At 38.2% G+C, this 24,005-nt stretch overlaps 1 protein-coding gene across 1 annotated transcript in view; it reads right to left on the reverse strand.

The window, feature by feature from the left end:
* Positions 1–1,187: 1,187 nt before the first annotated feature.
* Positions 1,188–24,005, reverse strand: part of LOC136864715 (protein CNPPD1) — a 164,028-nt gene continuing 141,210 nt past the window's right edge. The window contains exon 6 of the mRNA XM_067142047.2: positions 1,188–4,268. Coding sequence (XP_066998148.1) covers positions 3,756–4,268 — 513 coding nt within the window. The 3' untranslated portion in view covers positions 1,188–3,755. The remainder of the gene's footprint in view (positions 4,269–24,005) is intronic.

Consider the following 24,005-nt stretch of genomic DNA (forward strand, 5'->3'; position numbering starts at 1 on the left):
TACAGAACAATTTCACATTCAGGTCTGCCAAAAGACACTCTTGAATGTATTGCATGTCAGCAAAGATCGGGTTCAGAGGATTGCCAGAAATCACTTCACGACAGGGAAACTTCCAACAGAAAAGAGGGGAGGAGCTAGGATCAAACCAGAGTACACTGAAAAGAGGCACTCCGTGAAACGTTTCATTGAAAGTTTGCAGTGTTGTGAAAGTCACTATTGCTGCGGAAAGTCACCGGTCAGACAGTATCTACCCGGAAATTTAAGCATCGCTAAGCTTTACAAAATGTATAACAAATCGCCTGAAGAACTCAGGGTGAAGCGGTGGTTCTTCCGTGAAATTTTTACACACTGCTACAACATAGGATTCGGAACACCAGTTACTGACGCTTGCTCAAAGTGCATAGAGCTAAAGGAGAAAATTAAACTTGAAAGTTCAAACGTAGCACTGAAGAATAATTTAATCTTGGAACTTAGAGTACACAAACTAAGGGCTGCAGCTTTTTTCAAAAAGCTCCAAGAAGAAAGGGACAGCATGGCAATATTTTCATTTGACTGCCAAAAGAATCTTGTGAATCCAAAAGTTCCAGATCAAATTGCCTATTACAGTCAATTGTACACCTATAATTTTACCATTGTGAGGGGTACCTCACAGGCCAAGTTGACAAAGGAGAATGTTTTTACATACACATGGATGGAGCATGAATTCAAAAAGGGGTCTAATGAAACGTCATCTGCAGTTTACCATCGGTTATCACAAACTGATTTGTCAAACTTCACAACTATACGACTTTATGCGGATGGCTGCGGAGGACAGAACCACAATTCTACAATGATTGCAATGTGCTCATATTTTTTGACACACACAGCTCCGCCTAATATAGAAAGTGTTGAATTGGTCTTTCCTATGACAGGCCACTCATTTCTGCCCTCTGACAGGGTATTTGCTCAAGTCGAGAGAGAGATACGGAAATGCCCTATAATCTGCAATCCAGCAAAATATGAAGACATCTTTAGCAAACATGCTGAAGTCTTCAAGTTTGGCAGAGACTGCTCGGTGAACAATTGGAAAATGGTTGCTGAAAATATGATGAAAAAACCTGCATCTTGGCACTTTAAATTTTCTTCAGTGGAACGATTTGTTATTAACAAAGACTCACTGGAAAATGTCACCCTTAGAGGAGCACCTCATTACAACTCAGACGTCGGTTTAGGAAAATCGGTAATGAAAAAGGGAAAACGCCTGCGAGATATGCTAACGCCATCTGAATTATTGCCAGGAGTAAACTGAATCCCGCCAAAGTAAAGGACGTAAAAAGTTTGCTTGAAAAGCATTTTGGAATGGATTGGGAAAGGAATGAGTTGCTTTCTTTTTATAAGAATCTGTTCACCTCAATTTCTGTAGACGAAAACAATACTATTGAAGAAACAGAAGTTCTTTGTGATGGATCTCAAGAGGAGGGAACAGATTTGAGAGTTTGATTAACAACAAAGTGATGTTTTATTGTTCAAGTTACTTCTATTGTGAGTGCAGTGTACCCTATAAAGGAAGAATTCTCTCCAAATACTATGGATAGGATGTAAATATGATAAATCACACTGCTGTGTTTAATTTATTAGTCAATATCATTATACTGGTAGAAAAAAAGTGTATTAGTGTACTGGTGAGTTTTATTACAATATTACATTCCCAATTCTTTCATTTTCCTTGTTTTAAAATAAGTTGTGTGAGGTAATATATTTTGATTTTTTTTGGATGCTCCAAAACTCGTCTTATCCAAAATACAAATGTAATTTATTGACGTTCTACTAATTATATTTATAATTCTTCAGTAAGGCGACCCTATGACATTGGACTTGAACGCGTTGTAATACATTTAAACAAGTGAGACTTATATTACAAAATTACAGGTTTTTGGCATTTCCTGAAAAATCACTTATGGTGGATAAGACGAGTTTTGGAACGGACCGCCTCATATCTACTACTGACACGAGACCTTATTGCTGGAATGTTGTATTGCACACTACGAGGTGCCCTGATTTATTTATTCGGACTGAGCTGCAGAGATTATTTGCCTTAGAGGGCAATTGATTGTATGGTTGAATGAATGAGTAGGTGGATGGGCTGAGCGTTACGATGTATCGGTCTGTTAAAATAATATTTATTTGTTCTTTATTGCCCCTCATTTTGTTTTGGGAGCGAATCCTTTTGTTTCCTTATTGTGTGTACTGGTTATTTTCGACCTGGACGTCGCCATGTTGACTTGTTTCTTTCTTGGCTGCGCGCCGGTCCATGTTACTCTTATTGATATGTTTTACATTCATTGCCCCATAGAGCATTCTCTTTGCCCTTCGTGCTAATTTCCTTGGTCACGCGTTTTCTCCGATTTAAACACATTATTTGGTTTATCTGCTCCTTGGTGTGGGGATTTGAAATGTGTGGGAAGTATTGTTAAGAAATAATAAATTAAAAAAAAGGGGTTAGCAAAAGATAAAGGACTCCCACGCTTGTGATTTAGTATTTTATCCTCGGTGAAGGAATGACTGAATAAAATTCGAGCAAAGGATACTCACTTCGCAGATTTGAGTAGCGAAGTCACTGATTGTATTAGTGCCTACATCTCAAGAATAACTATCCCAGGTGCATGTATGCAATGATGAGGTCACGGGACCTTGGTACGATTGTAATTCAGACTAACGCCGAGTATACATGTATTATCCTGTTATAATCACTGATTTTTTCTTTAAATTGATCCTTTGATTGACGTTACATTTCAATAAACCCTTATTTATCTTTTCTCGGATTTTTACTCCTAGTAGTGTTTGTTACTAACTTGTATTGCTTGAGGTGAATAACTTTTCCAGTTCAGGGTAATGTCTTTCGCCTTTCCTGACCAGGGTCCAGGCCTAGTTTTCTCTTTCGATCCTCGTATTTAACTGTGCGTACATTAGTTAGAGGGTGGGTGTGGCTCAGTTTGTATATATCCACAACGTAAGAATTGCCATGTTTTGGTAACCATGGGGGGCATGAACGTTCGCCTCAAGCAATAGCCACAGAGAGTAGTGTAGCGGGGCAGCTCCCTGTATTCTTTACTCCCTGGTTGCAATGCACAAGGAAGCGAGAGAATTCCTCCCCTCGTCATAGTAAAATTCGATAAGCCACAATGTTTTAAGGGTGCCTGGCACTTTCCAAGCAAGTACAAGGAATCTAAAAATGCAAACGGTAGAATAATCCAAAACAATAATTCATCTGCACAGGGGAACCAGCATAATTTATCCTAGTCTTTGAATCGTGTGAATTTTTTCTTTCGTTGCGTGAGGTTATGTTTGTTAGTGAGTAATCCAAATGCATTATTTGAATACTCTAAATGCACCTTCTTGGATGCATTTTGGAAGTTTTTTTTCATGGCATTTGAAAGGTTTAAACTGTGAACCAAGGTTAACTGCATGCAGTAACGGGCCTTAGAATATTTTGTAATGCGGCAAGGGTTGGCACTTCTGAATTGGCGGTAAATTCGAAATCACGTAATTCAAAGTCAGAGTCCCAACGACTTCGAATAAACGAGGTTTTACTGTATTAATAAAGCAACAAAATATTAGATATTCCCTTTCTTATATTATCAATATTCAATGGCAATATTTTCATTAACAGCAAAAATGTTGTTCATAAAAAATTGTAATAAAATAGATTATATTAGAACAAACAATGTTTAGCAGTATCAGTTCTTGAACTCCAACAGTGTGACGAAGAACTGTCCTCATGTATCATTTACCTTAACCTGCATGTTATTACCTATTACAGTGCAGGAGACTTTACCAGTTTCATTTCTCCATAGCTCCTTCCCATACATCCAACCAACTCCAATACGTTCCTTATTATCATTAGCACCATTTGTGTTAAAATCATTACATTCTTTACCATTTCCCCTTTGCAACATAGATTCATGAGAAAACATTTCTGGCAACAGTTCATTGTAATTTACGAGACCACTGGATTCTGTGCCCCGTAATAAATTTTCTGTACCATTTAATGATTTAACAGATTCCAAAATGATACTTGTACTAACAAAAGAGGCCAATGGAAGATCAAGCATGGAAGAATTCTCGGGATACACACCAACTTGCGCCACATCAGAATTTACTGGGAAGTTCCTAATAGAAGAGCTTAAACTGGAGCTTAGCGTAGTTCCTGGAATATGACTGACAATGAAGGCTGAGCCTATCAAAGTTAGTACACTTGCAGTGTAACTAGTCAGACAGACAGCAGATACCTGTAATAAAAAGTAAAAAAAAAAACATGAGTTAGAAACATGTTGAAAAACATACTTCTTCCATAGTATTTCACTTCACCAACATCTTAAGAGAAGCACAACACAAATTCAATTAATTTTAATCGGAGGATAAATGGTACACTACTGCCTGGCCTGGGAGGAATTGCCTTGTCATACAGCTGAATCGCACACTTTTTGGTTCTCTCAATGTTTCTACAACTGCTCACTTTATGCTAGATGCCTTCTAGTTAATATTTTTTTAAATGGGTTTTAAAAATGTGTACCCATCTCCTAAACCTTCTAATTCAATTATCAGCCGAGAAAGTTTGTATGCAACATACCTGACGTATTATTTAAAATATAAATTCAAATGAATCAGTCATATTAATATTTACAAATCAAACAAAAGACTTATATAAAATTCCATTTCTTTTGATGGCTCATACTTTCCAGTTCAGAATTTCCTGACTTATCAAAACTTTAATATGCAGTTAATCATTCTGACAAACTGGAGAAAGGATTTCTTCAAATTATCCCATTAAGATCAATTCATGGTACATACATATTAACAAATACAATATTTTGTTGTATGGTTATGATTTTATTTCACATTCTATGAATGTTTGAAACTCTTTACTACATACATACATACATACATACATACATACATGCATACATTATCATTATAGACTGTTATGCCTTTCAGCGTTCAGTCTGCAAGCCTCTGAGAATTTACTAAACGTCGCCACAATCCTCGATTTGCAACTAGTGTTGTGGCCTCATTTAGTTCTATACCTCTTATCTTCAAATCGTTAGAAACAGAGTCTAACCACCGTCGTCTTGGTCTCCCTCTACTTCTCTTACCCTCCATAACAGAGTCCATTATTCTCCTAGGTAACCTATCCTCCTCCATTCGCCTCACATGACCCACCACCGAAGCCGGTTTATGCGTACAGCTTCATCCATCGAGTTCATTCCTAAATTAGCCTTTATCTCCTCATTCTGAGTACCCTCCTGCCATTGTTCCCACCGGTTTGTACCAGCAATCATTCTCGCTACCTTCATGTCTGTTACTTCTAACTTATGAATAAGATATCCTGAGTCCACCCAGCTTTCGCTCCCGTACAGCAAAGTTGGTCTGAAAACAGACCGATGTAAAGATAGTTTCGTCTGGGAGCTGACTTCCTTCTTACAGAATACTGCTGATCGCAACTGCGAGCTCACTGCATTAGCTTTACTACACCTTGATTCAATCTCTCTTACTATATTACCATCCTGGGAGAACACACAACCTAAATACTTGAAATTCTCGACCTGTTCTAGCTTTGTATCACCAATCTGACATTCGATTCTGTTGAATTTCTTACCTACTGACATCAATTTAGTCTTCGAGAGGCTAATTTTCATACCATACTCATTGCACCTATTTTCAAGTTCCAAGATATTAGACTGCAGGCTTTCGGCACAATCTGCCATTAAGACCAAGTCGTCAGCATAGGCCAAACTGCTTACTACATTTCCACCTAACTGAATCCCTCCCTGCCATTTTATACCTTTCAGCAGATGATCTATGTAAACTACAAACAGCAAAGGTGAAAGATTACAGCCTTGTCTAACTCCTGTAAGTACCCTGAACCAAGAACTCATTCTACCATCAATTCTCACTGAAGCCCAATTGTCAACATAAATGCCTTTGATTGCTTTTAATAATCTACTTTTAATTCCATAGTCCCCCAGTATGGCTAACATCTTTTCCCTCGGTACCCTGTCATATGCTTTCTCTAGATCTACGAAACAAACACAACTGCCTATTCCTCTCGTAGCATTTTTCAATTACCTGGTGCATACTGAAAATCTGATCCTGACAGCCTCTCTGTGGTCTGAAACCACACTGGTTTTCATCCAACTTCCTCTCAACGAATGATCGCACCCTCCCTTCCAGGATGCCAGTGAATACTTTGCCTGGTATACTAATCAATGAGATACCTCGATAGTTGTTGCAATCCTTCCTGTTCCCTTGCTTATAGATAGGTGCAATTACTGCTTTTGTCCAATCTGAAGGTACCTTACCAACACTCCACGCTAATTTTACTACTCTATGAAGCCATTTCATCCCTGCCTTTCCACTGTACTTCACCATTTCAGGTCTAATTTCATCTATTCCTGCTGCCTTATGACAATGGAGTTTATTTACTATCCTTTCCACTTCCTCAAGCATAATTTCACCAACATCCTTTTCCTCCTCCCCATGAGCTTGGCTGTTTCCAACACCACCATGATGATTTCCTTTTACATTGAGAAGATGTTCAAAATATTCCCTCCACCTCTCCAGTGATTCCCTGGGATCTATTATGAGTTTACCTGAATTACTCCAAACACTGTTCATTTCCTTTTTCCCTCCCTTCCTAAGATTCTTTATTACTGTCCAGAAAGGTTTTCCTGCTGCTTGACCTAGCCTTTCCAGGTTATTACCAAAATCTTTCCATGACTTCCTTTTGGATTCAACAACTATTTGTTTCGCTCGGTTTCTTTCATCTACGTACCAATCCCTGTCTGCCTTGGCCCTTGTTTGGAGCCATTTCTGATAAGCCTTCTTTTTACGTTTACAGGCTGCTCTCACTTCATCATTCCACCAAGATGTTCGCCTTTTCCCATCTTTACACACAGTTGTTCCTAGGCATTCCCTTGCTGTTTCTATTACAGCATTCCTGTATGCCACCCATTCACTTTCTATATCCTGAACCTGCTTACTGTCTACTGTTCAAAACTTCTCATTAATCATATCCATGTACTTCTGTCTAATTTCCTCGTCCTGGAGACTTTCTACCCTTATTCGTTTGCAGACAGATTTCACTTTCTCTACCCTAGGCCTAGAGATACTTAGTTCACTACAGATCAGATAGTGGTCTGTATCATCGAAAAATCCGCGAAAAACCCGTACATTCCTAACAGATTTCCTGAATTCAAAGTCTGTTAAGATATAGTCTATAATGGATCTGGTACCCCTAGCCTCCCATGTGTAGCGGTGAATAGCCTTATGCTTGAAGAATGTATTCGTAACAGCTAAACCCATACTAGCACAGAAGTCCAGCAAACGCTTCCCATTCCCATTGGCTTCCATATCTTCCCCACATTTACCAATCACCCTTTCGTATCCTTCAGTTCTATTCCCAACTCTCGCATTGAAATCGCCCATTAGCACTATTCTATCCTTGCTGTTGACCCTGACCACGATGTCACTCAATGCTTCATAAAACTTGTCAACTTCATCCTCATCTGCACCCTCACATGGTGAATACACGGACAAAATTCTTGTCCTAATTCCTCCCACTGACAAATCTACCCACATCATTCGCTCATGTACATGCCCAACAGAAACTATGTTGCGTGCAATGGTATTCCTGATAAAGAGACTCTTTACTTAATTATGAAAATATGCAACAATTACCATCCTAATTTTCTTGAGGACACTAATAACAAAAAAGAAGAGATGTAAAGAAAACCTTCACAAATTCGATATGTTACACAGGAAACTGCAGGATGGGGTTAAGGTGAAACATATGAGTGCGATACAAATTATAAATATTCTTCGCGGTCATGTTCCTCCAAAGTAAATGATCAGTATTCATGCAATACCATAGCAATATGTATTTTGATACTTCCATGTGATGACTTAAAAGTGTAAAAATATATATAAATTCAGTACCAACTGATATGTCAGCATTCTATTTTAGAACACAACAGTCAAGATGAACAATACAGGAATACCACACGAACTGTGCTTTGTACTGATCTCAGCAAATTTTTGAACACATTTCCATGTCCACAATCACTAATAAACTGTGTCCGTTCTTCATCTTGGACTAGCCCACATTGGCAGAGTGGGTCTTTCTCGAGGTAGTACGACTTAAGGTTCAATTTACACTTTCCTGTTTCATTTTTGTGTTCTCTGTATCTGGTGTGGAAATTACGCTTTGGATTATTCAGTTAGACACAACAGAAACTCAGCCTTCTGTGAACACATACACCACCACTCACCTTTTCATAGACATTAGCACAGATCTTAAAATATTACACACCGAAAATAACAGAAAATCGTTAAATATAATTGAGGCAATAAAAACACACACTGCAAAAAATTTAAAAAAAATAAAAAATAAAAAAATAAAACAAGAACCACCTCAATGATATCAATATTTAACCCTCCCCTCTACACACACACATACCCCCCTTAGAAGATACACCACTGTTCACTCTAATAAATTAAATCACATATCAGTCTACATTACCCTTGATAAATTTATTCCAATCCCTAATTTCTCTTCCTATAAATGAAAATTTGTCCTAATTTGCACTCTTAAATTCCAATTTTATCTTCCTACATTTGGAAGATCCACTCAAGCTTATTCATCTACTGTCATTCCACGCCATCTCTCCACTGACAGCTCGGAACATACTGCTTAGTCAAGCAGTTCATCCCCTTACTCTCAAGACTTCCCACCCCAAAGTTTGTAACATTTACATAACGCTAATATTTTGTCAGTGAGAAAAGTGGTGCTACTTTCCATAGGATCTTTTCCAGTTCACACATCTAGTAATACTGGTGTGAGTCCCATACACTGCAACCATACTTTAATTGAGGTCTTGTGTGCACTCACTTTACATCCTTTCTACAACCAATAAAAACTCCCATAATTATCTGAAAATATCTGTAACATTCTTTAAGATCTTGTTAATGTGATTATCCTGAACACAATCCTTCCTTGTATTAACACCCAAGTACATACAATGACCCCCATGAGATACTATCACCCCATCAATACAGTAATTAAAACTGAGAGGACTTCTCCTCTTGGTAAAACTTACAACCTGATTTTTCATCCCATTTACTATCATACCATTGTCTGCTGTCCATCTCAACATTGTCAAGGTCTTTTTGCAGTCCCTCACAAATCTATATTATCTTGGTACTCTAAACAGTATAACATCCCATCCACAAAAAAGCCTTATTTGAGATTCCAGCTCTTTACCTTGAATAGATAAATAGCAATACAGTCCATCTAACTTCCTGAATCTAGAATATCAGCTATATCTTGCTGGAATCCTACAAGTTAAGCCTCACTGGAATAACCTTTCTCTAACCCAAACTGCCTTCCATCAAAACAATTAGTAATTTTGCAAACATGTCTAATATAATAAGAAAGAATGCTTTCCCAGAGAGTAAAATCAGCACATGTCAAGCTGACTGACCTGTAATTATCCGTTTTATTTGGGCTATAATTGTCAGTCTCCATTCATTTGTTATAGTTCCTTCATGCAAACAGTCTTCATATATTTCAGATATAGCATTATATCCCAACCCATTGAATTTATTATATCCCCAGGAATCTTATACCCCAGCTGCTTATCTAGCTTTCAAACTTTGTACAGTTTTGTAAATATCTTCTTATGATACGTAAATTTTAGTACTTCGCCAGTATTAGTCACCTCCCCAACCTGGACATTATCCTTACATCAAACTATCTTAACATACCGCTGATTGAATACTTCTTTCTGTAAATCCTCTTGCATACACACCCATTGTCCATAATGATCCCTGGAATGTCCTTCCTGGAATCTGTTCCTCCCTTGAAGTAACTATACATATCCTTTCATTTTTCCATAAAATTAATCTGACAGTCAATTATATTTGCCATCATGTAATTCATGGCTGACTCTTTCCTTTCTACAGCATTTATTTTTAACTACAACAAATCTGCTTCATGATCTCTTATACCATCCATCACTTCAGTTTCTCTATAGAACTCATCTGATTTTATCAGAATCACATCTAGAACATCTTCCCCTCTAGCTGGTTCCATCAATTTCTGATTCAGTTGCCCTTCCCAGATTCATTTATTCACTATTTGTTGATCATGAATTCTGTCATCCGCATTTACCCTCCCAGTTAACACTGGGTAAATTGGGATCATCTGCTACAATAATGTTCCTTTCTGTGTTGTTCCCCATATGGTTGATTATCTTATCAAATAATTCTGCATCAGTGTCAGCCATACCCTGTCCCCAAAACATCAAATAGCCTATTATTACCTTCAGATATGAACCTTACTCCTAGAAATTCATGTTTCTCATCCTTAACATTTTCATAGCTTACAAATTCTTCTTTCACCAGTATGAATACCCCCTCTCTTACCCTTTCTATCCTATCTCTATGATAAACACTCCAGTTCTGTGAGAAAATTTCTGCACTCATAATATCACTTCTGATCCATGATTCAATACCTATTACAATATCTAGTAAATATATATCTATTAAATTAATCATATATACATTTTTTTAATTTTTACAATACTTCTATAGTTTAACACTAACAACTTTGTTATTCTTGCTTGACTTCCCTATACTGTCATCACCATTCCCTAGTCCACCCTGTTATCCACTCCTATTACCCTTCTAAACAAACACCCTAGCTTATATGTACCATTACAGTTCAAGTGAAGGCCGTCTCAGCACAGATGTGTATCTCCTACCTACATGTTAACATGTTAGGATGTATAAATCTCGCTCCCAATTTCCCACATACTCAATAGTCTCATTTAAATCCCTGATCACTCTCCAGTTAACATTCCTCCTGAACAGTATCCTCCTGGAAATCTCTGCTCCCTTAAACTTCTCCCGTGCTATGACAATCCATCCCACACACACCAAACTACGTTAGCACCTATTCCTGCTTGCCTGACGTTGTTGGTACTAACGTGGAAAATTACCACTTTCTCCTTATCCTTCCCCTTCCCGTCTACTAATTCTTGGATAACACTCTAACCTGATTCCTTTTCCTCAACACACTTTCCCCACATGCCTAACAATAGAGTCACCAATGACCAAAGCCCCAACACCAACCACCTCATTGGATCTCCTTGTGGCCTGGTCTCCCTTGACTTCACTGATGTCAGCAGAACCTACTTCCTCCTCCCTTCTCTTCCTTTAACAACCCTGTTCCTCCACCCTCTTCCTATTCTCTAATGTATGTTTCGCGTCCCTACCGTTCCCTTTCCTCTTGCCCTGCCCCTCCTCTGTAACACTACCCTGTTCCCCATCTTCCTTCTGCTGTTCTACCTGCAGTGACTCACACTGATTCTTCATCGATACTTTTCCTGTACTCACTTCTTGGTGAATACCCTTAGCCCTAATTTTCCTCCCCCTTAAAATATTAGCCCACTGTCTTCCACATTTCCCCTTCCTTCCTCTCCCTCTTGCCTACCAACCCTATCCTGTACACTGAATGAGGGATATCTACTTTTTTCCTGTCCTCTGTTAAAAGCTTTATTATCTCCATCAAACTCCCTATCTCTTCCCTTATTCTCCTTAATTCCCACTCACACCTACAGTCCCTTTCTTCACACAAATTTGAACTACATAATTTACTGTATATAATTTATCAATTCACAACCATTAATTAAACATCCCCTAAATGAATTCCAAAATAATAAAAAATATGAAAACCTACAAACTGCAAGTACTGTTCCGTGAAAGCTGACAAATTCAACAGAGCATGACATAACAGCAATGCATTGCAGTCCTCATTGGACTAGTGGAGAGAAAGGAAGCACTAGAGAAGTACATCATTAATGTAAGTTCAAACATTTCAACAATTACTAGGAAGGTGTACACAGAATTTTAACAAATATTTTACACTGGCTAATAATATTATTTAACCATTCATAATAATTAGAACTGTGATCCTAAAGACCTGAATGATGTTCTTACAAGAACGAAACATGTCATTCTGTTTTTAAATTACATCTTTTACAGTTATTTTCTAAATTTATTTAGCCTGAATGAGACCCAACTGACAAAGTCAATACTGAAAGGAAATGGCTTCCACTACAATCAATGCAAACAAATTACTCAATAAAAAATAACCTCATCTGATGTTTATTTTCACTGCTGATCTATTGCTCATAAGTCATAATTCAGTCATAATTTGAAATTAATTTAAAAATACAGCTCATCCACAAGATTTCTTGTAAATAGGTGACTAAGCTATTTGCGAATGATCTTATGAGGGTTGTTCAGCACAGAAGAAAAGTGCGTAAGAATTGCAGAGACTGCATTGAATAGAGCTAGTAAAAGGGAAAATATACAAAGGTTAGTGCAGGATTTTCTACACAAACCACTGCAAAGTAAAAGTGGTGCTTTCATTAATGAAGGGTGTGAATTATTTGCATTATGCAGGCAATCCAAGATTTTAGAGTGGAGGTGCAGAAGACGTCTGTGTGAATCAGCACAGTATTGTTAATGTTTTGGTAAGTTTTGTAACAAAATCAAAAGCAAGACAATGGATAAAATTTTCTGCAATTGCTACTGCCCAACAGGATGCCAAGTACGAATGGTATTTAGTTCCGAACACTGTTAAGTGCCCTTGACTGTTCACATATGCAAATAAAGAAACTTCATATGTATACAGACATGTATATTAATAGGAAAGGACTTTCTTCCATAAATGTTCAGGCTGGTGTATCTGAGCACTTTCATAAACCACTGGACTAAGGCCCAGATCAAACCCGCCAACTTGGGCTCAGAAGGCCAGCACTCTACTTTATGATCCATCCAACCTCGCTTTAAGAATGAAGAATAATTTCTAGTGTAGATATTTCTTGGCTAGGATCAACATGACTTCCAAATGGGGAGAAATATTTATGTTTGCAGAGTAATGAAAGCACAAACTCTACTTCTCTATTCCTTGCAGACAAAGAATATGATATTGTACCTTGGTTAACAGCACTTTATCAGAATCCTGAAAACTTAGATCAAAGAGCCTATAACAAGCTCATCAAAATTGAGATGAATGTTTATAAATATAAAAAAGGTATCAGGGACAAATGAAAATGCTTTCATATTTAACAAAGTAAGAGACAATTGACTACAGAGAGGTATACCTTCTGTCGTTTTGTTTCGTCTCATTCGAAACAATGTAGCTAAGCATCTGCAAGATGAAGAATATGGCAATCCTGAAGTGGGGAATGAAAACAAAGAGGAGCAAAAGACACAAGTTGCAGAGGTTAGAGAAGGCAGCAAAAAAGTAGTAGTAGTAGTAGTAGTAGTAGTAGTAGTAGTGTTAGTAGTAGTAGCAGTAGTAGTAGCAGCAGCAGCAGCAGCAGCAGCAGCGTTTTCATCAGTTTCCATTATATAAACACATTTACCTCATGCTTATGCTATGTCTGTTAAAGAAATGAAATGGCGTATGGCTTTTAGTGCCGGGAGTGTCCGAGGACAAGTTCGGCTTGCCAGATGCAGGTCTTTTGATTGGACGCCCGTAAGCAACCTGTGCATCATGATGAGGATGAAATGGGGATGAAGACGACACATACATCCAGCCCCCATGCCAGCGAAATTAACCAATTAAGGTTAAAATTCCCGACCCTGCCAGGAATCAAACCTGGGACCCCTGTGACCAAAGGCCAGTACGCTAACCATTTAGCCATGGAGCCGGACAGCCTGTCAATAGTAGCTGTGAAACTGAAAAGTATGCTTCCAATAAAAATATGGAAAAGGATAATAAAATATAACAGAATACAGTAGAACCTCGATTATACGTTCCCGGAAACTACGCTTTCCCGTATTATTCGTTCAAATTACGTGGTCCTGCGAGCATCCTAATTAAATCACGTTGTAAAAATCCCGCATTATCCGTTCCTCGAAGAAACGATTTCCCGGATCAACCGTCCAGAAATTTCAGTCCCATCAACGCTAAATCCTCGAGCATGCGTTTTTCAAGAAACTGTATCGTACGAAAGGATGGCTACGGCATACTTACGGATCTTGGTGTTGAGGTCACGTCATTGTGGTAATTTGAAGAAGTACTGTACCTACTGGAAAAGCGATCGGCGGTGAACCTGCATAAGGGATCATCTTAGCATCGCATTCGGGTAGTATTGTTTAGAGAATCCTCAGAAATCATAAAGCAGAAGAGTGCCCACAACAATTGGAAGGAGACAGAGCGCATTTCGACAGCTCTATTTGAAGACGGAACGAGTTTTGTTAAACGTTCATACTTGCAAAACATCTACATTATGTTCAGGTTTAGATGTTTATTTATTTTTTTACTTTGTTCGAGTGTATTGCTGAACAGGTTTTCAGCATTTCCTTCATGGCACTGTATAGTTAAAGGGCTTTCAGGCAGGAATCGAAACTGCTCCTTCGTAAGTAACATAATTTTAGTATTTTAGTATTTTAATATTATCGTATATGATTACTGGTATGTTATCAAGACCAGAACAGATGTTGCTCCTTATGGACCTTACATACAGTACCATACATAAAGCCATGAGAGGTTTTGGGATTGCCTATTACTCTTTTCGTCCTAATATGAGACTGGGAATTTAGCGTTTTTGTGTTAAAAGCCGCAGTCGTTTTATTTGTGCACGTTACATTTAAAAACTTTGTATCATTTCGCACTCGTACCGACTTGTATTTATACAGCGGGCGCGCTTTCCAGCTGAGCTCAAGGTGGCAAATAATCGTAATTTCAGAAGTGTTAATGGTATATTTTCTCTTTCCAATTTGATTGTGATTAGTGACGGGCAGAATCCATTCGAGAACTTAAGGATTGATACTTTCGGAACCATATTCTTAAGTTCAACATAACCTTTAAAAGTTGATGTAGTCTAGGCCTAATTGACGCGGTACAAGATTTCCATAAACTGACTAGGAACAGCATACCGGTGACCAAATTACAGTGGAAGATTAAACAAACAAACAAACAAACAAACAAACAAACAAACAAAACAAAAAAAAAAAAAATTGCCATCATGTTGGACGCTTTTAAATCTAATGTACGTTACTTTATTTTATTAGATTAGAGAATGAAAAACTACTTGTGGTTGATTGTTGTTTGGTTTGATGTTATGGGTTTTAGATTTCTCGAAGTGTTTGGCTGACCAAAGCTGCTAAACTGAAAGAAGTTTTCAAAGGAATATGACGACGTTTTCAGAGAAACTGACGAAGTTTCCTCGGTAAAACTGAATATAAAGTTTCAAGATTTTTAAGTCATGTACCGGTAATTAACGTTTGAAGCCAGCCCCGCGATCTAATTTGCCTGCCTCTCACCCGGAGGGCCCGGGTTCGATTACTGGCCAAGTCAGGATTTTTACGTGGATATGAGGGCCGGTTCCAATTTCAGTCATTCTACGGTTAACTTTAATTGAGGAGCTATTTAATGGTGATATGGCGACCACGCTCTAGAGAGCCAGGAATAACGACATAAAGGATTCGTCACACTGACCATGCGTCAACTCGTTATCTGCAGGTCTTTGGACCGAGGGCGGTCACATGGTAGGCGGAAGGCCCTTTGGGGCTGTAGTTTGGTTTGGTTTAGGGGCGTTTGTAAGATTATAAGTATACATATTTCATTTTTGTGATGTTTAGCCAAATTGTTGATGGTTCATTCGTTCCCGGATTTTCCGTTTTCCCGTGTTGTACGTTTTTTTCCCCTGGTCCCTCCAAAAACGGAGAATCGAGGTTCCACTGTACTGTCAAAAATTATAGTTCTGCACAATAAAGGAAAGATGTAAAATCCTTACATATTAAAAAGTCAAGTATATAATGTGTTTTTTAACTTCAGATGTGAAATGAGAAACCTCAATTTTAACTCTCATACATCCTCTTCACAACACTAATCACTGCTTTCTAAATTGGAAATACTGAGAAACCGAAGTAATAGGTGGTATTAGTGATCACGAAGCTGTTTTCGTTGTAGTTAAAAATAAATGTGATAGAAAGGAAGGTCGTAAAAGTAGGACTATAGGGGAGTACCATATAGCTGATAAAAAGGGCATGAGGGATTTAAAAAAAAACTAACTATGATCAGTGGAAAATTATAAATAAAAATGTAAATGGACTGTGGGATGGGTTTAAAGCAATTATTGAGAAATGTGAAAAGAGGTATGTACGTTTAAAGGTCATAAGGAATGGTAAATACCTACCTCATTATAATAGAGAAATAGACTAAGGAGGAGGTGCAGATTGGAAAGAAATGAGAAAGAAAGAGTTAGAAATGGTTGTGGAAATAAGGAGAACTTGAAGGAACTTACTAGGAAACTGAATCCAGCAAAGAGTCAGCTAGGGATAACATGATGGCAAGCATAATTGGCAGTCAAAGAAATTTTAGTGAAAAATGGAAGGTTATGTATAGGTACTTTAAGGCAGAAACAGGTTCCAAGAAGGACGTTCCAGGTATCATTAATGAACAAGGGGAATGTGTATGCGAGGAACTTCAGAAGGCAGAAGTATTCGGTCAGCAGTATGTAAAGGTATTTGGTTACAAAGATAATGTCCGGATAGAAGAGGTGACTAATACTAACGAAGTATTGAAATTTACCTATGATAACAATGACATTTACAATAAGATACAAAAGCTGAAAACTACAAAATCAGCTGGAATTGATAAGATTTCTGGGGATATACTAAAGACAATGGGTTGGGATATAGTACCATATCTGAAGTACTTATTTGACTATTGTTTGCATGAAGGAGCTATACCAACTGAATGGAGAGTTGCTATAGAAGTCCCTGTGTATATAGAAAAGGGTGATAAGACAATGAAAATTACAGGCCAGTAATTATGACATGCATTGCATGTAAGCTTTGGGAAGACATTCTTTCTCACTTTTATTAGATGTGTTTGTGAAATTAGTAACTTGTTCGATAGAAGGCAGATCGAGTTTAGGAAAGTTCATTCCATTGAAGCTCAACTTGTACGATTCCAGCAAGATATAGCAGATATCTCGGATCCAGGAGGTCAAATGGACTGTATCGCGATTGACCTATCTAAGGCATTTGATAGCGTACATCATGGGAGACTACCAGCACAAATGAGGGCTACTGGAATAGACAAAAGAGTGATTGAACGGGTAGCTATATTACTAGAAAGTAGAACTCAGAGAATTAGAGTAGGTGAAGCTTTACCTGATCCTGTAATCATTAAGACGGGAATTCCTCAAGGCAGTATTATTGGACATTTGTGTTTTCTTATATATAAATGATATGAGTAAAGAACTGGAATCAGAGATAAGGCTTTTTCCTGATGATGTTATTCTGTATTGAGTAATAAATAAGTTACGAGATTGTGAGCAACTGCCAAAGGACCTCGACAATGTTGTGAGATGGACAGCATGCAATGCTGCGATGATAAATAGGCTTAAAAGTAGGGTTGTGACTTTCACTAATAAGAGAAGTCCTCTCAGTTTTAATTGCTGCATTGATGGGGTGAAAGTTCTTATGGGGTCATTGTAAGTGCCTTGGTGTTAATATAAGGAAAAATCTTCATTTGAGTAACCACATAAATGGGATTGTAAATAAAGCGTACAGATCTCAGCACGTGATTATGAGGGTATTTAGGGGTTGTAGTAAGGATGTAAAGGAGAGGGCATATAAGTCGCTGGTAAGGCCCCCAACTAGAGTATGGTACCAGTGTATGGGACCGGTACCAGGATTACTTGATTCGAGAACTGGAAATAATCCAAAGAAAAGCAGCCCAATTTGTTCTGGGCGATTTCCGACAGAACAGTAGCGTTATGAAAATGTTGCTATGTTTGGGCTGGGAAGACTTGATTGAAAGGAGATGAGTTGTTTGGCTAAGTGGTGTGTTAACAACAATTATAATAGGAAATTATTTATTGTCCACCTATTGATTACCATCCACCTTTAGGTGGTTACAATTTCATACAATTATATCTCTTTATGGGACATGTTTCGCTCACTTAATGAGCATCCTCAGCCTTAATTTAATCTTGAAATGATGACCTTGATCAATAGTGAGCATATTACAAAAATCAACTGTCACTATTAAAATAACACCATAGTCTCTAAAACTAATTTACATTACATCTAAAAGACAACACTAAACACTTCTTAAAAACATGATAACTTGAGTGATTAAAATCATCACATTGTCAATCCAAAGCCTTGTGTCTGAAACTAATAATAGATCTTTATCTTACAGACAGTAAGCTTTTTATAATCTCATACTGCTCCAAGGTAAACTCCAATCTTACAGAAACGAAACTGAATATAAAACTTATGTGATGTAGTGTATCTGAGATGTGTGTATTAAAATAGAGTGTAATCATGATGAATTGAGAATACACCAGAAATCATACTGCCTTAGGACACAACAGGCAGAACGCAAAAAATGTGTGGGAGCCAAAATTAGGACCCAGCTGAAGTTGCTGTCAAATTTATTTTCAATGTAGATAATAGGTTGCGTTACGCCTGTGTAGGTTTCCTGTAAGGCTATGTCATTTGTTTTTGTTCTATTTTGAATTTGTATCTTTTCATTTGTTAATTTTAATACATTTGAACTTAAGGGTGGTCGCAGCGCGTTTCTCTTTCCCCACAACAAGATACGATCTCATGGCCTCATTAGGGTTCCTTCCACGTTCTACATCCTTCCGTAGTTGTCGTTGTTAGACCTTTAAGTTTAAAGTTGTCGCAGTGCAAACATGGCGTTAAATATTTGTTTTTATTCTAATATTATTTCCATCTTCGTATTTCATATATTTCCATTTCCTTATTTTATATATATATATAATTCGCTGGGGCCATCAAGGACCACGTTAAGTCTTGTTGCATTTGACACTGAACTTGGCCTCCTTTAGAGCCCAAATTTCCCTCATTCTTTGTGAGTGGGCCTGCTTACGATCCTCTGTCCAAGGTCTTGGTTTAGCCCGTTCGTCAATATTTTCTTGCGGAAGAGATCTCTGTTAAGGGCGTCTTCAGCTGAGATATGTAGCATTTGCATGTCTTCTTTGGTATTTCTAAACCAGGGAATTGTGGTTTTGGGGTTTGAATCAAAAAAGTGAAAGATTTCTTTAGTTAACTTTCTTCCGTCCATTCTTTTCAGATGACCGTAAAATCGTGCCCATCTTTTTCTGATTGTGTCGGTAATTTTCTCTATTTTGCTGTAGACTTCCTTGTTGGATCTCTTTTGATGGATTCCATTTCTGTACTTTGATCCCAAGATTCCTCTCACAATTTTTCTCCAGTTCTTCAAGGAGTCCTTTATTGGCATTTAGAGACAGGGTTTCGGCTGCATATAGAACTACTGGCTTCAGAACTGTTTCATAGTGACGTATCTTGATGTTTTGGGAAAGGCATTTTTTGTTGTAGATTGTGCGGGATGTTTGGTAGGCTATTTCCAGTTTGCGTACTCGCTCCTGAAGTGCTTCTTTGTCCAGTCCATTTTTTATGATGATCTCACCCAGGTATTTGAATTGTCTACTCAGGTGATGTCTCCGTATTTTGTATGGAGTTTTGGTGGAGCCTCTTTGATGTTAGTCATTACTTCTGTTTTCTCAAACGATATCTGAAAACCAGTTTGTTCGGCAATTTCCTTTAAAATTTCAACTTGAGCTCTAGTGGTTTCTATGTCGTTTGAGAGAACAGCAATGTCATCGGCAAATGCTAAGCAGTCTGTTGTGATCCCCTTGGATTTGGTTCCTATTCTCAATGGACTGTAGTTAGTTTCCTGTAATCTCATCCGCTAGGTTCTGATGTTTTCAAGAACACAGTTGAAGAGTACCGGGGATAGCCCATCACCTTGTCGGACTCCTGTTTTTGTTTTTTTTTTGCTAGGGGCTTTCCGTCGCACCGACACAGATAGGTCTTATGGCGACGATGGGATAGGAAAGGCCTAGGAGTTGGAAGGAAGCGGCCGTGGCCTTAATTAAGGTACAGCCCCAGCATTTGCCTGGTGTGAAAATGGGAAACCACGGAAAACCATCTTCAGGGCTGCCGATAGTGGGATTCGAACCTACTATCTCCCGGATGCAAGCTCACAGCCGCGCACCTCTACGCGCACGGCCAACTCGCCCGGTGGACTCCTGTTTTGATGTCAAAGGAATGCGAGAGACATCCGTGGAACTTCACCTTGGATTTTGTACCGGTCAGGGTGGCTCTAATTAATACCAGCAGTTGCAAATCAACTCCAAATTCATTTAAGATGTTTAGCAGGACTTCCCGGTCGATGGAGTCGTACGCTTTCTTAAAGTCCACAAAGACAGACACATACTGCTTGGACGTTAGTGTACAATATCTGATGATCGTTTTGAGATTTTGGATCTGTTCAGCTGTTGAGCGACCTTTTCTGAACCCTCCTTGGTATTCACCTATTTGATGTTCGACTTGTGCTTCCAAACGCTCCAGGATGGCAAGTGATAGAATTTTGTAAGTCACGGGTAGCAAAGATATTCCTCTGTAGTTGTTGATATTCTTCATGCTGCCTTTTTTGTGTAATGGATGGATCAAAGCTATTTTCCAATCTTCGGGTAGGATCTCCTTGTTCCAATTTCTTCTATTTGCTTTTGCAAGATATCAAGTGATTCCTCTGGGGCATATTTCCATAGTTCTGCTACTACTGAGTCTTCCCCCGGTGCTTTGTTATTTTTGAGATGGGCAATGTGGCGCTTGATTTCATCTCTGTCGGGTGGTCTGGAATCTGGGTACCTGAGTAAGGGTTCCTTGGTCTCAATGGCGCTTTACGGTTTAGAGCAATTAAGTAAATTCTTGAAGTAATCTGCCAGAATGCTGCAATTTTCTTCATTTGATGTCGCCAGTGTGCAGTCCTTTCGCTCAAAGCATAGAGATGGTGGTTTATAGCCAGTGAGTTTGCGTTTGAAGGCTCTGTAGTACTCTCTGCTTTCATTCTTCCTAAAGTTTTGTTCTATCTTTTCAATGAGAGATTTTTCGTATTTACATTTCTCAGTTCTGAACACCTTAGCTGCTTGGGCACGCTGGGTTTTGTAGGTTTCCCAATCATTTTCTGATTTTGTAGAGTAGTACTGTTTCCACGCATTGAGTCTTTCTTGGAGGACTGATTCGCAGGTACTATTCCACCAGGCATGCTTTTTTGCTTCTCTTGATTTCTGCAACGTCTTTGGCGGCCTCAACAAGGAGACTTTTGGCGTTGTTAAAGCCACAGTCATTTGGTCTAGCCTTCTCCCGGAACTCCTCGACACTTTGCCGAAGTTTATCATTGTCGAAGCGTGTGATCTGTTTGGTTGTCTTCCTTGTGTTTGCGGGAATTGGTTTGAATTTGATAAGAGACATATAATGATCTGAGGCCACATTGATGCCTTTCTTTATCTTGACATCCATAATCTCAGGGCTGTTTCTCCTGGAGATTGCAACATGATCAATTTGGAACTCTCCGAGAGCTTGGACGGGAGAACGCCAAGTCATTTGCTTTCTGGGTAGATGGCGAAAGTGGGTCGACATGACTTGCAGGTTGTGATTTTCGCAAATGGACACCAGTCTTTTGCCGTTGGGATTGGTTCTTTTGTGAGCAGGGTAATTTCCTATAACTTTCTTGTACTTCTCTTCACGACCTAGTTGGGCATTGAAGTCACCTAAAAGAAGCTTGACATGGTGTTTGGGGATTTTGTTTAATTTTTCATCCAGTACGTCCCAGAAATTGATCAACTTATTATTATTATTATTATTATTATTATTATTATTATTATTATTATTATTGTGTAGACTCAAAAGCTGCTACATTGATAGCAGAGCGTGAGTTGTGCAAGAAAGTGAGGCACGCGGCGATTATCCTTAGCTAAATTTCAAAATTTTATGTTGCTTGTTACGTAGCTGTAATTATGAGAAGTGTAAATTAATTGACGGCATGTTTTTTTATAGGTTGTGATTGTTACGTGTGCATTCCTAATCCCTGTATATTTGTTTTTCATGATTCTTGCTCGAGTTCAAGACATCAAGAGGGAGCTGCCTGTTATTTCCAGATGAGGTAGTCAAATGTGTTATTCGTTCCGCGATGTGCAGTCTATGTTGCTGTGTTTCACCCTGTAATTAACGGTTGGAGGAAATGGTAAGTCACTATCTATAACAAATTCTTTCTGTTTTATTGTCAATTTTCATTAAGTTTCGGTTGTGGCAAGCCTTCCGCTAACGACGTGTTTTTGATAAAGTTACATTATCACATTGCGTGTGCCCGTGTTTTAATTTAAGTCTTCGGTGATAAATTTCAATGGGTGTTTATTAACTTCTTTCTTTGATCCGTGGGTTTCTATTGTAACATCTGTGTGATTATCTGTTGCTTTAGGCTATGCCATTAAATTATGCTAAATGCTGTACTTCCTCATGTGACTTCACGCTTACCTTTCGAACAGCTGGTGTACCTATCTGTTGGAGACAGCTCATTACTTGACCTACTTCGAGTGGTGCGCACCTTTTCCATCTTATAAATTTACTTGTGTTGTAATCTTCTTGTTCTTCTTGCACATTACGTAAATTGTATTGTTGTCGTACTAATCATCATGTTCGGGTTAATTTTTAGCATGGACTCTCATTAGATTTTTCTGAAGCATCTGTTTTCGTAAATTTTCGACAAGAAATTTTTGGGTTAATATTCGTAAATTTTCGCCGAACATTTTCAAGTGTTTATTCTGTTTAATAAATTTCGTGTTTCGGCTAACTATTTTCAAAATTTTGTTTCTTGTCGCCTGCTGTGTCGCCTGATGTAGATATATTATTCATCGTGTGTGATGTTTTAAAATGATCTTTTACGTGTTTTGGCTCAGTGTATATCTAATTTCTGGACATGTTTTCGGTGTTCTTCTGTACCTGGGTTCGTTTCCAAGTAGGTATGGGACTATTTGGGACGGTTCCCAGCCAGTTACTAAATTCCCCAATCAGATTAGAGATTATGGGATCTCTGAATCTGTGTGAAAATGTTCCTAGTTCTTCTGTTGAGCGTTTCCATCATGTAAGTGTCTGTTCCCTTGTCACATAGTTTTTATTTACCTATGTATTCCTATACTTGCTAGGGAGGGTTCTATGAGGACTGGCATAGTCTCATAAGGCGACTCGTGCTCACCATATTTAAAGACCAGCTTCAGCTGAGGCCGTAATTGCAAATTTTGACTGGTTATGGATCTGCAATTTATCGTGCTCATGATGTATTTGAAACCTGGTGTGCATGTGATATGAAGATTATTCTGTAATCTTTGGCCCAATATTAGGGGACTAGATGTAGAATAGTGTCCATTGTTACTGTACATTATGTACCGGGAAGATTTTCTTCAAATATTTATTTCGGTATAATTATTCTGAGCCATTAGTTTCAGTTATAACCATTGTTGTTTTGCAGGTTGTCAAGATTTCAGTTATTCTAAATTTGTCATAAAAATTTGTAGTAAAATTTTGCAGGTGTTACAATTCAGTAAGCGTTTATTACCTTTAATTCATATTTCTTAATTTTATTTTCTCGGTGTGAATTTTCGTTTGTTTCTGGTTTTGTGTCTTCTAAATTTGTGGACTGAGTATTATTTTCAAAATTCTATAATGAGCCATGTTATCTGTCCAAGCATATTTGTAAATAGTTGTAAATATTGGATGTCATTTGTGTTTGTCTTCGGTGCCTTGGGAAGGCATTTATGTACTGAGACTTAGGACTTAACGTGAAGAGAGGTCATTCCTCTCCTGGAAGTACGATACTGGTTCTAATAGTCTCATTGTCGTGTGATGGATTCAAGAGTACTTGAGGCCATTTTCTGCCCCTTTTTTTTTCCTTTGCTGGTACTGCTTGATGTAGGGGCCATCGCACTGGTGTGTTTGTGTGTAATTGCATTCTTGTAATCTCGTGTGATGGAATCGGTAGTATTGAGGTCTTGTGCCTTTTTTTTTTCATTGGTTGGTACCGTTTGAATCAGGGATCATTGCATTTG

The sequence above is a fragment of the Anabrus simplex genome, chromosome 2 (assembly GCF_040414725.1).
Source record: "Anabrus simplex isolate iqAnaSimp1 chromosome 2, ASM4041472v1, whole genome shotgun sequence".
Lineage (NCBI taxonomy): Eukaryota > Metazoa > Arthropoda > Insecta > Orthoptera > Tettigoniidae > Anabrus > Anabrus simplex.